We start from the raw sequence: 17,118 nt of genomic DNA on the forward strand, positions 1-17,118 counted from the left end.
TTTGAAGTGCACGAGTCATTTGATCAGTGGCGTTGGTTTGTCTGTCAGCAGAATTCTGTAAATATGGTTTGATGGATTTTGATGGATTTGGTTTTGTAAGAGATCCCGATCTGCATCTGATGATGTGGTGTCACCTGCTACACACGTAGTTAAACCTCAGCAGCAGCAGCTCTGACCCCAGAGTTCATGGAGCCTCAGTTCCATGAACTCTCATCAAAGGCTTGTCAATCATATCTGACAGCGTCGCTCATGTTTCCTGGTTTTGCATCAATGTCCTGGATATTTTATCGTAACTGTTAGAATCTCTCGCTTTACTAAGGGCCTGATTTTAAGGAAATCATTTGCAAAATAGCACAAAAAATAAAAGATTTGGCAACAAACATTTGAAAAGAGAACATTAAATGGGGTCAATGCTAAAATCTACACCAGTAAACATATACGTGTAAAATTGCAAGCTTTTAAACATTACAATTTTAAAATGTAATCTGGTGAACATCTGGGTGCTAAAATGTGAGGTTGGAGACATTCATATGAAATGTAAAATGCAAGCTAGCATGCTAAATGCTACCGATGTCCGTGTCAATAATGGCTCATGTCTTCAGAGGAAGACCTGCTTCAGACTGCACTCTTGGTCATGAACAATGATTTGTGGATAATTAACCGGTGTGTGTGTGTGTGTGTGTGTGTGTGCGCGCATGTGTGTGCACGCGCTCCAGTTTCCATCCATCACAGCATCTGCAGTCTATTTGACAGGAACATGGTGACTGTCTGGAACATGAGAAGGTGGAGGGGTGTTGGTAGTTTGGTCGTGAACGCCGCCGTCTGACGGAGCAGACAGGCTTTGACTCACACATGGAAACACAAAGAGATGATTTGACCCAGTTTGGTGCAGGAGGAGGCGGGATGAGAAGTCTCTCGGGGAGATTAACGGCACCAGAGACAGTGATGCTACCGGACATTCCTCTGGTTTTATCAGGTCTTCCCTCTGGTTTTCAATGCTGTGAACCTCAGAAATCCTGCCTCCAGGCTCTGTTCGTTCATGAAAAGGTGACTGATTTCTTGACAGGTCAAAGTTGGATTCCATTTCTGTTTTGACCTCAAGGTGACGAATTGATTGCATGAGGTCCATTCAGATTTCATCCGTTTGACTGTCAGGAGGATACGTGATAACAACCCGGCCAACTATCAGCAGGTGGTTAAGGGGGGGCAGGCTGGTGGCCTGGCAGCACCGCCAGCAGAGCGGCGCCATTGTCACTGTGAGGTTTAACTGCGTTTTCCAGCACGGGTTGAAAACACTAAACTTACTGTTCTGAAAAGCGAGAAATCAACAGACATTAACTGTCAACGCTTGAGCTGCTCTTGTTCTTACTTTTTATTTTAAGACGACAAAGAAAGGTTACTTGACTGTGTAGCGTGAGCTGCACTCGCTTGTGAAAACTAGAATGCCTGCCTGCTAAAGTGAACTTTGACCTTCAGCCACTGAAATCTGTTCAGTCCATTAAGCCGCGGTGGATTTTTGTGCCAAATCTGAAGAAATTCCCTCGCGGTGTTCCTAAGAGCTGCATTAACAACAAGTGGTGTGCAGACAAATGCACACCCTGAAAACATCACCTGTGCTGCTTCCACCTGCGTGAGGGACTGAGCGCTGCGTCCTCCTGCTTTGGTTCAGCTTCCTCCCAACTCACTTTACCAGCCTGACATGGTGTCTGCTCACCCTGAGCAAGCAGGTGGTCGAGCCCTGTAGGGTTGTCCTCAGCCACGATGAGCGCCGTGTCTGACATGGACACGTGCTGCCTCCACCGCTAGAGCTGATCAGATCATGGTGTTAATGATTATTGATCACAGGTGGTTGAAATATCTGCATTACATAGAGTGTGTGTGTGTGTGTGTGGGGGGGGGGGGGGTCAGCAGTGTGAGACCTTCTAATCCTGTAGGTTTGAAATTTGAGTGGAATGGTGATGTCAGCACAAATCATGAGATGTGTGAAGTCCCGCAGGAACACATACTCTCACCCATTGCTGTCCCAAATGTGATGCTAACACTGGCAGCTAGTGCCTCTGTCAATGTTCGGAAGTAGCATCTTTGTTAGCATGTTGATGGTCCTCAGCTGCTGGTCATTCTCGTGTCATACCAGCTCCACGCTGTTGTCCGGCCGTGTTGGCGAGACCTTGTCAACAAGCTAAAGATTTGCTTGCTAGGACCTGGACGTCTGACGTCTGTGGTGAACAGACCTCACTACATATGAAAGTACTAAGCTAATGTTCTTTAGCTGCTAAATGCTACCTTTAGACACCCTCTGTCCTGTCAGCTCGATTTCTGGCTACTGCCTGTTTCTAGTCTTAATAGTTTGCCTTGTGTGCTGTTTCATGTCTGTCCTGTCAGTTTGCTGCATGCCTTCATTCATGATCTGCTTACTTGCATGTATGAATGCTTTGTTTGTATTGAATGTGCTTGACGTGCTTGTGACTGTCCTCACTAATACCCTTCATGCTCTGGTTTGTTTCCACCTCTGTGTTTTAGCCAGATGTTAACATCTTGCACAGGGAAACCAGTTGAAAATTAACTACACAGCTAAAACTGGCACATTTACAGAAATATTGATTTATCTGCGTTGTCAAGGGTTACATAAATGAAATAAAATAAGTAAATGGCATCAAGCAGCACTTGGTTTACAGGCCAGTCGTTGACATTGGGCTACGTGTCTGTGTGGCCCGTGACGAGGCTGTAGGTGCCGCCTGGTTCTCTGGTTGCTCCTGGGCAGCGTCCATTCATGTCATTCATGAAGCTGAGTGAGACGTGAGCAGGACAACTGAGGGTTAGAGACACCATCTGCTCTCAGGATTATCAGATTAGTTCCAAGTCCGCCATGACCGGACGCTGCTGGTCTGAGATCAGATGCTCAGCAGGTTTGGCGTCTACAGGTTGGCAAGTGGACAACGCTGCTGGGTCACTGGTGTAACTGGGACCAGTTGCGAGGCCTGATGCATCATGCTGTGCTGGGTGGGAACACTGCTAAACAAGAGCTGGCTGGATAGGGAGCGTTACAGCCACCTGGTAGAGCACCGAGCTCGCCATCGACATGGACAAGTAAGGAAGGAAGGTCATAGGTATAGAAGCTGTCGTCTGATTGGTCACATGTGAGATGAGAGAGGAGGTGGAGTCATCAAGATCAGGAAAGAGTCACCTTTTGCATCCCAGGTTGATAGTTTCTGTCATGGACCTGAAGATGATGAGTCCTCAATCAGGACCTGGTTGTCGTGCCAGGATTCCTCATTTGCTTTCAGACAAAAACAAGACTTCAGATGGGAAAAAATAACTAGGGGTCTTACGTTGAGCTAAGATGTAGGCTGAAATTTAATTGGTCTGGACCCTGGTGGTCCGGGCCGTTGCTGTGGGACATCCTGGATATTGACTGCCTGTCACCTGTATTTCCTGTAATGGTCCGCTCCAGTAGTGGTTCGTGTCCACCCCCCTCGTCTTTCCATGTTTGTGACCATCTGATGACAGCCCCGCCATTTTATGTTATTGCAGTCCAACAGTTTTAGTCTCATGGTGACACTCGTATCAGAAAGGCCTCTGCTGACTAGAAATACCGGATCATCTAGGTGAGCATTGAAGGTTCTGTCCCACATCATGTATGAGCCCTGAAATGGGTTGTTGCTACATTCCAGCTAGCATCATTAGCTACGCAAGCTCTGGCTAATCCTGTAGACCAAGTGCGTTCTGTCTAACACAAGAATACAGGTGGAACACACTTGAGGTTCTGCTGTGGTTTCACCGACTGTTGTTGCACGTTACAGATGAATGACATGTAGCATCAGTGGGTGGAGTTACATACATTAATGCAAGTTCAGGTATCAAAATAGTGTCGCAACGTCTCTCAAAGGTCTGTTTTTCTTGAATCCACCAACATAAAGGACCCTTGATGTGTTGAATGTTGACTTAATCTTAGGAGCAGCAGGCAAGTGGCAGAGGGGGCGGGCCAGATTGAGTGGAGGTGGGGCTTCTTCAGTATTAATACATCAGCTTGATAGTAAAGGAGGTTAAACTTGTAGAGTTGCATTGAGTTGTAGATTCGCTCATTATTAAAATGAACAGATGAGGCGTATTTAGTGGTTCCATTTTTTTTTAAATGACGAAGCAAAAATGCTTTCTGATGACATTCAGATTTTTATTTTCAGTGACTATCATCCCTAGAGCCAGACAAGAAGGAGCTCAGGTCCAGGCTAGTTAGCTTAGCCCAATGTCTGGGAGTGGGAGGGAAGTGTTAGCATCAGCTAGCTCAGGTCCAGGCTAGTTAGCTTAGCCCAATGGCTGCTAGTGGGAGGGAAGTGTTAGCATCAGCTAGCTCAGGTCCAGGATGCTGGTGTGTCCAGCAGGAATCCTCCTCCTCCTCCTCCTCATCATCAGTAGCAGCAGTCGCTCTTCTAGTCCTCAACAAACCTTTGGTTCTGTTGACCCAAGTTCCAGTGGAGCTTTGGAGGTGCTGCGTCAAATCACTGCGCCCAGTCAGGAAAGTAGTTCCGGCTACGTGTCTGATTCTACCACTACAACGTCTCCTCATGTTAAACTGGTATTCATCACCAAGGTTACACAACCCTCCTGATATTAATGCAGGCAGCGTCTCTGCCAAACCACAGTGGGCCTCAGTGGGCTGTGTAATCTGCCCAAGGTAGACCAGCTGCCACCCGAGACGCCCAACTAACAACTAATAGACTAGTCAAGAAAATAAGGAAAAGATGTCAATTAAAATCAGTGACATTACTGTGTAAAGAATGTTGATTGGAGCTCAGCTGTTTGTCTGGATCTCTTTTGTCCTGTCCTCCAACTTTGTCCTCTACTCATGTGATGACATGTTGGTTCCCCCTCTCTCCAGCCGGTCCAGCGGTCCAGCGCTCTGCTCAGCCCGACGGTCATGTTCGGCTCAAGAAGGACCTGGGACCTTGGCCACGCCCCCTGCCTGCAGGAGATCTGGAAGAACGACCTATCATTGGACGGTGAGCGTCAGAGGGGTGGGGCTTTAAGTGCTTGTGTGTTTGTGTGCGCGCACACTCTAAGTGATTCATACCTTTTTGAATGGAGCTGGACGAGGAGGCAGGACACACAGGCAGGTGAGCGACATTTAATTAGCTGACGAGCTTCTTGTATGGCTTGTCATGTTCATCTCAGCTGATCCGGTTTCTGTCCCAGGAGACGACCAGCTGATCCAGATCAGGTGAAGCAACACTGCAGCTATTGTTGGAGCACTTTCTCTCCTCTCAGGTCTCATTCCTCAGTGGATTATTTCCTGCTCCGTTCCCCACGGAACCCTCTGGAATGGTTTTATTTGCTTGTTTTATTAGAAAGGTTGGAGATGGCATGCAAGAACAGTCTGGATCATCAGACTCTGACCTGTGACTGATGCTGGGGTCGTGTATTGGACCCTTGCAATTAAGGGAAGATGTGTGACATTGCAGTTAATGTTTGGGAAGTGGAGTAACCCTTCTGCTCATGTGGCTGCTCATGAGCATCAACAACTGAACCGTTCAGAGCTGCGTCTTCACGGTTTATTCGTCTAACTGACTGAACCCTCAACACCGTCTGCAGCAGTGGCAGGAAGAGCCGTCCTGACCTGTGACATAAATGTGTCGCGTCTCTGGTTAAAGGGTTAGTTTCACTCTGTTGCAACTCATGATAAACACAGAGGGAATTAGTAGAACCCATTGATCCCATATAAACGTACGTCAGGCCATCATGGAGTTCGCCATTCCAGCAGGGACCCCAGACTTCTCTGACCACCTCAGCCAGCTTTGATTTGGGGTGGGGTAGTGAGGGGGCAGTTTGTTCCCAGGCCAGCGTGATGATATAGTCCCACCCCCTGGTCAGCCCCATAGGAAACCCTTCCTGGGGAGGTGCCCAGAAGCTGCCCTGGCTCCTGTTGACTGAAGACTTCATGAACCTCTGTTGCCCTGCAGCTCTGGTGGGGCTGATTGGTCCTCGCTAGCCAGTCCAGCTGAAATCCCCCCGTCTTGTCCCTTCTGATCCAACATGGCGGCTCTGTGGAAGATGACGATGGAGATGAACCACTGACTGCAATCTTCGTCTGAGCAACATCTGCTTTCTGCTTCTTTAATCAGTTTGACGACTTCTTGTGTTGTCGTTGTAAAATCAGTATAAATGTGCTAAGTAACACAGAGGCTCAGCCCAAAAACCTTGTTCATCTGTTTTATTGTAATCAGAGACAGAATAGTGGACTTTGATGTTGATGTGACCACTGGAATAATCCAGGAATTTGTGCTTTGTTCACTTGTAGACAAACATCCTTATATTCTTTATGATTTATTTGGGGTACTTGATAGGGACCATGCAGATCAGTGTTTGAAAACAACTTGGAAAGACTGATGTTCTGCACACAGAGTGTGAGAAAAGTGAATCAAGTCACATTGGCACGCACACACACGCACACACACGCACGCACGCACGCAGGACAAGTGAATGCAGCCGTTATCAGCTCTTGTCTGGTTGGACTGGTTTCCATGGTTTTCTGGAGGTGAGCTAGTTTGCTCAGCGGGGAGGGGAAGTGGTGGGAAAGAATTCTGTCGAGCTCTTTGCTGCTTGTAACCTGATTTCACGGCAGTGAACAGTGAGGCGACTCTAATTAGCAACACATTCCTGGTTTTATCTTTGTCACGGAGCCACAAACCTCCCTCCAAGATTCACCTTGAAGTGGTCGACTGCTGTTCAGGGCGCTGCGATAGCTCTTCATTTTAATACCTGATAAATATTTGAAGAATGTCATCCGATGGATTCAGAATTGTACTCTCAAATGTCAACCCCATGAATCTTTGACCACCTCTGGAAAGGCGTGTTCACATGGCCGCGGTCCGACTGCTGAATTCAGCCTGTCAGAATCTACGACAGTGAGAAGTGGACGCGAATAAAGAAGCGTCCCTGTGTTTGTCTGTCCAGCAACCTCAGTGGACTTCCTGATGAGTGATGGTGATGACGACTGCTCCTTCCTGTCTCTGCCCAGCACCGCCTTCTCCCAGTGCCCCTCTCGGACCACACAGCTGACCGAATCAAACGCACCCAGCCAGCAGCTGCTCATCAAGGTAACAAACACCCTTGACTGTGTGTGTGTGTGTGTGTGTGTGTGTGTGTGTGTGTGTGTCTTTGAGATCAGAACACACCTTCAGCCGGCTGAAACTTGTCACATTGCTGATGTTCTGTCCAAGCCCCTCCCATGTTTGGTATTCAGGTGTTTATATCCCATCATGCATGAAAAGTCTTTCATGAGCCTCAGGCTGTTTGTCCTCCATTGTCATGACAACAACACAGCTGCTGCATGTCTCTGACATCGTCGATATGATGACACAGCATCGTATGACGCGTTGGCACCCCTGTGTGCCGAGTCTGCTGCTGTGAACCCTCTTCCCCTCCAACTGCGCGGCCTCCCGCACTGCTAGCAGCATGGCAAAGGTTGCAGACAGGGCTGCAGTCATTGGTCTGATAACCGGTGGGCAGGTGACGGCAGGTAGAAACTGCAGATGAGACCAGAGATGAAGATTGATCCACGCTGGTGGGATGCAGGTAGAGAGGGTGAAAGCCTTCAAATTCCTAGGAACCTGCGTCAGCAAGCATCTCACCTGGTGTCCCAACTGCAGCTCCTGAAGGAAGACCACCAGAGACTCGACTTCCTAGCAAGGCTGAGGAACTTTGGAAAGCCGACCAAAGTCCTCAGCAACTTTTACAGATGGACAGTTCACTCCACTGAACATCTCTGGATCAGCCACCCCCTCACCCACAGACATGGACACATGAAGGTCAGAAGGGGGGCACATGACATCATTAGGGACAAAAGACACGCAACACAGTCTGTTCACACTTCTGCCACCAGGGAGACGCTACAGGGGCGTGAACTCAAGGGCATCCAGCCTGTCAAGTAGCTCTTGAATAACTCCTGGACGCGCTTAAAGTCCCTCATCCATCGTCTTTGATGTCTCCCCAGTGCCCCCTGAGGGGGAGCTTTGTCCTGCTGAGCATCTGATGCATGTTGTCATCTTCCCATCTGGACTAATGTTCTTTCTTCGTGTCTGTGTGTGTCTTCAGACTCTACAGGACAAAGTGTGTGAGTTTCAGGCTCGTCTCCACTCTGAGGAAGTCGCCCGTCACCTGCTGATCCAGCAGCTGCAGCAGAGCGTCCACCAGAGGACGTGCAGCAGCGAGACGCTGCAGGAGGAGCAGCTGTCAGCCGGTGGTGAGCAGAGCGCCACTGAAGCTGCTGCGGGACGTACCGTCAGCCAGCGAACAAGCCAACACACAAGATGATGAATCTTTATGGTCCTCAAAACTGCGGCGCCGTTCATCAACCGGGACCTCTGTTGTCAGACTGTCAACTTTCCGACTGTCCTCAGACACATTGCGGCCTTATTAGGAAAAAAAAGCAAAAAAATTGTGATATTTTTTCAATAACACTTTTTCCAGATGTTTCAGTGACTAAACATAACACAGTGGACACAATTCAGGATATTAATCCATCATATTTGTGTGTGTGCTTGTAGGCGTGAGGGCGCCGCAGCCTGGCGAGCAGCCATCCAGCCGTCCCAACTGTCCTGAAGAAGAGCAGCTGGTTACTGGGCTGCGCTCACAGGTATGTCGGCTGTTCTGACGTGACGTCTGGATGCTTTCCATCATGCTTTCTTCAGTTAGCGGACAACTGTTTGTGAAAAAATCACCTGGACAGCGTGAAGCGAAATGCTGCCGTGCCTCCGCAATGTTCCAACAGGCTGAATACGGATGATCTCAGAGTGATGAGCAGCTGCCCGGCTGCCTGGACAGGAGGGATGAGCGCGGACAGCTCTGTTTGTGTCTGTTACGCCAACGAAAGTATCTGCGTCTGTGCTTGGAGTGGGCGTGGCTTAGGTCTGAAGGGCGTGGCTTAGGTGATGGGTTGACTGAAAAGTGGGCTGAGCTGAGCTTCATGCATCATAAGTTTTTCAATGGCTTTTTAAAAAACATCTATAAAATTAATGTAAATTCTTTTCTCCATTTTTTTTTACTGCTCAATTTTTTCTAGGTGTGGTATTTTTATTTCAGCATAATGTAAAACAACAGTATTGCAATATTAACGCGGTGTGTTTGTGTGTGTGTGAACTATAAGCTATACCCTAATATTTACAACAGTGTTGTTTTTGGCAGGCATCTTAGATTTAGTCTCAGTCTCAGTCTTTGGACTAAATGCTTCTTAGTTCTCGTCCCATGTTCGTCATTTCTATCCTTGATAGTTTTAGTCGACCAAAACTCAAAGGTTTCAGTCAAATATCAAAGATCCTCTCAACAAAGATGTGTGTACTGAAGAGGCCACTCCAGTGTTAGAATGAAGCACTGAACTGATCCACCTTCAAAGGGGAGTTTCCCCTCTTTTTCTCTCTCTACCTTTTACTTTTATTATTTTGTTGCAGAAGCAGACAACACACTGGCCCACAATAGGAGTATTGTATCACAATAAAACAGGATAAACAAAATAAAAGCACACTTGACTTCCATGTGAACGACCTCATGTCCTCTATGTTGGCTTCAGCTGCTGTTATTGGTTAAAGCATCCAGGTGTGTTGCTTAGACAGGGAACAGCAGCAGGTCTGAGGACTCCCGTGTTTCCCAGTCCCACAAACACGGGTCAAAGCACTCCACCTGCCCCCCGTCCACAAATGGACAGGGTTTTATTCATAACATGCTAGATTACTAGAAGGCTGCTTTAAACCAGCCAACATTAGCGGCCCTGGCAGCCCCGTTCATTCTAGCTTTAGCATGTAGCACTAGGAAGCGCTCTCTGCTCCACGGGGAGGTGGAACCACCACCACCACCACCACCACCAAACTTTAGGCTTCATTCAAACAGAAACTGCATCTCAGGGCGAGCCTCACAGACTAAAGCTACGCTTCAATCATCCCTCTGTTCACCACCCGACACCGCTGCTGCTGCCGTGGTGAGAGTCTCGTCCTCTGCAGACAGGCCCAGACTGTGTGTGTGTGTGTGTGTGTGTGTGCGTGCGTGCATGCGTGTGTGTGTGTGTGTGTGTGTGTGTGTGTGCGCGCAAGAGGCTTTTAGTGGGTGTGCACTGATGATGGAGGCGTGGCCAGTAGGACCAACAATGGTCCAACAATGCTGATGTAGGAGCTCTTGATGGACATCGCACGCTTGTTATACTTGGTGGAAAAAACCCTGCATGTTTTGAAACTTTGATGGTCCACCCACTAACAATTTAGTCTGGTCTCGTTCTCGTCAGACGAAAATGAATACACTTTGGTCACATTTTAGTCTTCACAGGGCGATGGTGACGTCCGTCTTAGTCTCATTTTCGTCATGGAAAAAAGGGTCTGACGTCGTCGTTGTCGTCCAGCGTGACGAAAACAACACTGGTTAACAACCTAAATAATATGTTATTCTTTATAGTAATTTGATTTGAACTGAACAACTTGTGTTCAGTCAGCTGATGGCAGTGGGTGTTTCCAGGTGGAGGAGCTGGAGGAGAAGCTACTGGATCAGACTCAGGAGGTGGAGAGACTTCGCGCAGAACTGGTGAGATCACATTCCTGAGGAGCGCCCCACCTGAATACCCATCACACACTAACAACCACGTGATTCAGAATTGGAGTCATCGCTCTGCTGTTGTATGATGGGCGTAGTTAACGTGGCAGGAAAACAAAAGTCACACGTGAAGTTGTGTATAGATTCAAATTGAAGTGTGTGTGTGTGTGTGTGTGTGTGTGATTGTTGTAGGGGGCGACAGACCTGGAGAAGCAGCTGGAGCTGCTGGAGGTGGAGAATGAGCGTCTGAAGCAGGAGCTGATGTCATGTCGGACCCCCGAAGCTGAAAAGGCCGCCGCCTGCAGTTGCACACACAGCCAGGTAATGAACACACGTGAAATAGTCGAATATTCACAGTTCCTGTGTGTATTCAACATTTACATTTCACCTAAGTCAATTTGGCGATGATGTTTTGGCTAACAGTGAGCGTATTAGCTGCAAACTGTTGGGCAACGCATGTCTTGGACAGTAACTGTGGGGGTGTCCCCCAGGATGCGGAGGCCCTGCGGAAGGAGGTGTCCTGCTGGGAGAACCAGGCCCGGCAGAGGGAACGCCGCCTGGCCGAGCTGGAGCGTGAGCTGCTAGAGAAGACCTCCAGGGTGGAGATGCTCCAGCGGCAGTTGGACGAGTCCACCTGGCAGCTGAACCACTCCCGGCGGCGGCAGATGGAGGTCGAGCAGAAACTCAATGTCCGTCTTCAGGAGCGTGAGGAGGACCTTGCTCGGCAGTTGGCCACGCCCCCGAGAGTGAAGGTGAAAACACAAGAGGTGTTTGACTTGATTTATTTACCACAGTAGTAAGACGAGTCAACCAGAGACACTCGGAGTGGAAGTATGAATGAATCCAATTGTTGGTGACCTCGCTAGCATCCTGACTGTTGTCCCCAGTACGCGAGCCAGTCGATGGCGGTGGAGTCGGCCGACTCTCAGAAAGCTCTGGCTGAGTTGCAGCTGAAGAACGCTACCTTGCAGGAGCAGCTGACGGTGCAGCGACAGCTGCTGCGAGAACTGGAGACGCAGCTACATGAGTCCCAGCGGACCTGTGCTCAGCTGAGGACGCAGGTAACGTCTGCCCTTTTCTTGTCCGTCACGAGACACAACAAGTGTTCAGGCTGATGTAGACGGGGATGTTTTCTCTCTGCATGCGTTCGGTTGCAGCTGCTCTCCAACCAGGCCCGTCTGTGTGGCCTCCTCTCCAACGCCGTTGGCAGGGGCAACAGCCAGGTTGTGCCTAGGTTGTCTAAGGTTGGCTCCGCCCTCCCTTTCCCTTGTGACATCACTTAGATTCAGAACACAGAAGCCAGAGTGATGCTCAGAGGCTGAGAGGTTCCAAAGCTGTCAGAGGAACCGCAAACACTCAAACGTCAGGACGATGCCACAAGATTCTGTTGAACACTCCAGTCGTGAGAGTGACGAGTGCCTCACTGCTGCCGCACTCTCTGTTCCATTTATCATGGAGTGCAGAGGGTTCTGATGAGGAGGGTAATTATTCAGACTGATGCTGTGGCTGTGAGTGTGTGTGTGTGTGTGTGTGTGAGAGAGAGAGAGAGCGAGAAAGAGAGAGATTTTTCACAGTAAAACTGCAGGATCATGAAGGTGAGAGTCTGGAATGAGTTCACTCTCCTCACCTGCTCATCAGTTCACGAGTCTTGGTGGGTCTGGTTCAGAGCTACAGGCACCATTTTGTCAGTTTTCTCAAATTTAGACTTTTGGAAAATCCGTCATGTCGCAGCAGCAGAGTTGGACGTTGTGGCACATTTTACTTGTCATGTGACAGGTGTGACGTCAAATTGAATGTGAACGTGTTTGCGAGCCTGTTTGTGTTTTATTCATCGGTTCTGGCAGCGTATTGATGGTTCTTTCTTGTTAGGGTGACCTGTTTCCTCAGTGGCATGAAGCTGTTTATGACCCGAACCTCCATCAAATCTCACTGACCGTCTTCAGAACGTTAACGGCCAGAAACACAGCTAGCAACAATGTGACTCCCGCCCTCTGTCTGACGATCATGTGACTGAATCGGCCAATTATTCCAGATTTTGTGAAATGAGCTAAATAAGCTTGAGTTAGGACCAGAAATATAAACAGTCTCAGTTCAATGGTGAAAGAAGTTTGGAGCTGAGAAGTTGTCAGAATCAAGAAATTATGGTTTTACTGGGCAGCTTTGCAACCTCCAGTGATGAGACCCATCCCAGTGAGTCTCCCAGTGCTCCCAGTTCACCCATTCAGGCTGTATTTATATCATGTCGCTGCTGTCTGTCTGATTTACATGCTGCACGTGAGCTAACAAGCTAATCCGCACCTATGTTTTTGTTTCTGCACGTGTTCAACATTTGACTCAGACAGATCAGACAGTGTGGGATGTTAAGCCCCGCCTCCCTGCAATGTGAATTGTCTTCCATGTTTCAAGCTCCGCCTCCCGGACTGTGTGTGTGGTCATATTTCCCTGTGTGTCCCCCCAGTGATGGCAGCTGATTATTAGCGTTGTAGCTTCTGTTTGTGACGCCTTCAACTTTGACTCTTAGCTCCGTTTTAGTTCTCGTCCATTTATGTCCACCTGCTGGTCGCTAACGGCAACCATTAGCAGGTGGAAATTCTCTAGAGGCAGCGGATGAGTGACACCTGACACTGATGATAGAACATGAAGAAGGTTGAGAAATATGATGTCACCACTTGAAGCGGACTGAAGACCCCACGTTGATCATCCACTCTTGTATCTCATCATGTCTCCCACCTGCAGATCCTGGTCTACGAAGGCGAGATGGAGCGGGCTCAGGGGCAGCTGGAGGCTGAGATGCAGAACTTGGAGGAGGAGAAGAACCGTGTCATCGAGGAGGCGTTCATCAGGGCCGAGAGTGAGATGAAAGCTGTGCATGAGAACCTGGCAGGTCAGATCTGCTTCCTGTTGATCCAGAAGAGTCCCATTGGCCCACTTTTTTGAAAGCATCTGTTTATTGTACTTTTGTTAAATTATGAACTGTGAACATTCAGAACAAGAAGGCACATAGAATGAGGAAAAAAACAAGAGTAATAATAACAGCAACAGTAGCAATGATAATTCAATAAAACATGGGGTTAGGGAAAAATAACGTAACAATGAACTTAAACAACAAATAAATAAGCACAGGATATTATAAACATTATCTGTATATACAGTGGTACCACAATTTGAACATTGTCACTGGACCCAGACAGGAAGACAGAAACTCTCCTCAAGAAGCTCAGGTCCAGGCTAGTTAGCTTAGCACAAAGTCTGGTAGTGTCCCAGACCCAGAGAGCGCCGCAGCATGCAGGAATGTAGCTAAGGACTATCAGGGCACCCCAGGGTGTGAGAGGAGATGCCACCTGTTGACTGGGAGACACCCACAGTCATATGGAGCTGAGGCTGCTGCAGTGTGTTGTTGACTTTCATGTGAACTCACTATGATGGTTTAAGGGGTGCGTCTGAACCTGCTGGGTCTGCAGCCGGCCCTACGAACCCTCACCAGCGACTACAACCTCCTGAAGAGGCAGGTGCAGGACTTCCCCTTCATGCTGGAGAAAGCCATCACTGAGGCCAAGCAGGAAGTGAGTGGGCCCACTCAGCACATTCTCTCCTCTCACTCTGTCTGCTTGTACCCCCATTACGTGTCCACCAGTTATGATAAAGTGTAAGTGCAGCCTTTGTCTCATGAATCTTCTCCTGGTGTGTAAATCCACTGATGGGAACACCAAATCCAGGTGATGGCTGTATGTGTGCCAGCGTCCAATCCTGGACACACCGTCCATGAGTAGGTGGAGCTCTGCTCTGCTGGGTCGATTTTAAATCATGAATTGAATTTGTTTAAAAAGAGAGTTTTTTTTAGGCCATATCGCAACTAAAACCCCACAGAAACCTGTCACGTCCTCCACGCTGCTGCCACTGCTACCAGAGGGGGTCGAGAGCTCCAGACGCCCCCCAGTGATGCTGGTTCAACAGCTTTTACCAGCTTCTGGTGGGATGGTGGCGTTGGACATGATGGGTCCAAAAAAACCAAAGATTACACCACAAAACTCGCAATGGGAAGAAATGAATGTTGGTTTCTTTAAAGTGTGTCTGTGTGTCAGATCTGTCAGGTGATCAGTGAGGTGAGCAGCACCAACCAGGACCTGCTGAGGAAGTACAAGAGAGAGATGAACCTGAGGAAGAAATGCCACAACGAGCTGGTCCGGCTCAAAGGTCCCACACTCCACCGCTTCTCTGCACTCACATGCGTTTAAACCCGACGCGACCGTTGTGGTTCGCAGCGACGCACACGACCACACTTGTGCTGATGACACTTTTGTGATCAGTTTGTTTGGTTGAACTTCATTTTAACATCTGTTTCACCTTTTTGTGGTCAAGCTTGTATGTCGGTGTCTCGTGTCGCGCGTCACTGCAGGGGCACTGTGTTGCTGTACCGTAGTCATGCCTGTGGTCTTCTCAGGTAACATCCGTGTGTTTTGCCGTGTCCGGCCCGTCAGTCAGGAGGAGCAGGACTCCGCCGACACCAAAACGATGCTGAGCTTCGACTCAGATGATGATGCCATCCTTTACCTCTCCAACAAGGGCAAAATCATGACCTTTGACTTGGACAAAGTCTTCCCACCTCAGGCAACACAAGAGGAGGTCTGTGACCACACACACACTCACACTGTCAAATGGTCAAGGTGATACAAGCTTGACTTCAACTCAGTTGTTGCTGTCACTTAGCGTGGTCACCATGGTGCACCAGTAAAAATGCTCCTGAGGCCTTTGTCTCTCGTGAGCTTTACGCGTGAAAGTGGAGGGAAGGACGAAGGTGTGGCTCTGAACCCACAGAGGACATGAAGACTGACAAGTGAAGCGTCACGTCCACAGTAGCACACTCACAAAGAACATTATGCTCTTACGCACATAATTCCCTCACACAACGAACAAGCTAACAATAATATACTGACCATTACAACCACGGAGAACAACGTTCCCATGAATGCACGGACACGTTGCATCTTGTGGCTGATACATAGCGGCATCGCTGTGGGTGTAATGACGGCCGCACTTGACCTGAACCTGAACCACACATCTCACCTGCAGCAACTTAAACTTACTTCTCCACGGACGCACACAGGCTTTCACTGTCCAAACTGTGAAGTGCTAACTAGCTTAGCCACAGCTCGCGATCCAACAGCCACTCTGGAAACTCTGCCGCAGCTGAAAGGAGACACAACCTGTGTCTGAAGCAGGAGAGAGTGAGGGGTGATTGACAGGCCAGTCAACCAACAAAAAGCGCAGTTGGCGGGACTTAGAAAAAGGAGCAATTTGAGGATATAACCAGAAACAGACATAGCACACACGCACACACACACACAGTTTAAGGACATCAGACGTCATAACTGAACCTGAAGTATAACCACAAATGTTCGAGGTAGAAATGTACTCAGGAGTGAGTCGTTGGTCAACCTCTCAATGTGAACATTGTCACGTGACCGCCCTCTGCTGGCCAAGCTAAAACTCATCAGGTGTTGTCCCTTGTTTGTTTTTTCAGGTGTTTCAGGAAGTTCAGTCTCTTGTCACTTCCTGTGTCGACGGCTTTAATGTTTGTATCTTTGCCTACGGACAGACGGGCTCGGGGAAGACGTACACCATGGAGGTAACGCCAGCGGCCTACCAGGCTAACACCTTTTATTAATGTGATGTAAAATGTGTGTGTGTGTGTGTGTGTGTGTTCAGGGTGTAGCAAACGACCCAGGCATCAATCAGCGAGCGCTGCGCCTGCTGTTCTCTGAGGTGACAGAGAAGGCACCCGAATGGGACTACAAGATCACCGTCAACATGGTGGAGATCTACAACGAGACGCTGCGGTGAGATAAAATGCTCTGTCACTTCCTCCTTCTTGCAGAACTGGCCTACATTACCCACAATGCATAAAAGTGAGATGGTACTATTGTTCGGAGGACTTCTTGGGGGTCCACGGACCTCCTTTAGAGAACTGCTTTAGCTACTGTTGTCTCACTGTGTTTAAATGTCTCTGGAAGATTCATCAGCTGCTGTCAGCCAGCCAATCAGAGCCATGGGTGGAGGCGGGGCCTAATCATGTCAGAGCAGTGATGTAAATATGGACCATGAGGTTCCCTCCATCTGTCCAGCTGTTGTGTTACAAACATCTGTTTAAGCTTCAGAGAGCTGGAAACACCTTGAGCTCTGACAATCACCTAGAAGACCTCAATGACCTGGTTGACCTCTGACCCCTGTGACTTTGACACACAATGGTGATCCGGAGCTCAGTTTAGGGCGAGCGTTTCTAGGGATGACTGGAGATAGGGAGGGGAGGCAGGAGGGTCAGGGGGGTCATTAGAAGGGTACACCAGGTGAGTGTGTCAGTGGTAACGACGCAGGAACGTCGTCATCATCTTTGCTGCAGTGACACACACTCAGGCTACTGTCAGATGTGACACACTACTGAGCCGCACACACACACAGGCAGCGCCAGGCCAGTACTCAGTACTCTACAGGAGCCACCGGCAGGCCACTGGACTCAGCTGTCAATCACTAACTGTCTGGTGATGTCAGGCTCTC

At 48.8% G+C, this 17,118-nt stretch overlaps 1 protein-coding gene across 10 annotated transcripts in view; it reads left to right on the plus strand.

Moving 5' to 3' along the window:
* kifc3 (kinesin family member C3) overlaps nucleotides 1–17,118 on the plus strand; it is a 33,830-nt gene that overhangs the window by 12,409 nt on the left and 4,303 nt on the right. For 6 of the 10 annotated variants that reach the window (XM_086191595.1, XM_086191544.1, XM_086191551.1 and 3 more), the window contains exons 2-16: nucleotides 4,877–4,997; nucleotides 6,949–7,091; nucleotides 8,089–8,236; nucleotides 8,541–8,629; nucleotides 10,492–10,557; nucleotides 10,759–10,887; nucleotides 11,058–11,333; nucleotides 11,454–11,627; nucleotides 11,724–11,810; nucleotides 13,303–13,450; nucleotides 13,999–14,129; nucleotides 14,649–14,760; nucleotides 15,008–15,189; nucleotides 16,088–16,192; nucleotides 16,273–16,403. In XM_086191595.1, coding sequence (XP_086047721.1) covers nucleotides 4,916–4,997; nucleotides 6,949–7,091; nucleotides 8,089–8,236; nucleotides 8,541–8,629; nucleotides 10,492–10,557; nucleotides 10,759–10,887; nucleotides 11,058–11,333; nucleotides 11,454–11,627; nucleotides 11,724–11,810; nucleotides 13,303–13,450; nucleotides 13,999–14,129; nucleotides 14,649–14,760; nucleotides 15,008–15,189; nucleotides 16,088–16,192; nucleotides 16,273–16,403 — 2,003 coding nt within the window. In that variant the 5' untranslated portion in view covers nucleotides 4,877–4,915. Of the gene's footprint in view, nucleotides 1–2,874; nucleotides 3,088–4,876; nucleotides 4,998–5,116; nucleotides 5,216–6,948; nucleotides 7,092–8,088; nucleotides 8,237–8,540; nucleotides 8,630–10,491; nucleotides 10,558–10,758; nucleotides 10,888–11,057; nucleotides 11,334–11,453; nucleotides 11,628–11,723; nucleotides 11,811–13,302; nucleotides 13,451–13,998; nucleotides 14,130–14,648; nucleotides 14,761–15,007; nucleotides 15,190–16,087; nucleotides 16,193–16,272; nucleotides 16,404–17,118 lie in introns of those variants that run through there. The other 4 variants (XM_086191586.1, XM_086191561.1, XM_086191618.1 and 1 more) reach the window with 4 other exon arrangements.

The sequence above is a fragment of the Aulostomus chinensis genome, chromosome 2, assembly GCF_037954235.1.
Source record: "Aulostomus chinensis isolate RoL2024-O1b breed Wild chromosome 2, RoL_Achi_v1.0, whole genome shotgun sequence".
NCBI lineage: Eukaryota > Metazoa > Chordata > Actinopteri > Syngnathiformes > Aulostomidae > Aulostomus > Aulostomus chinensis.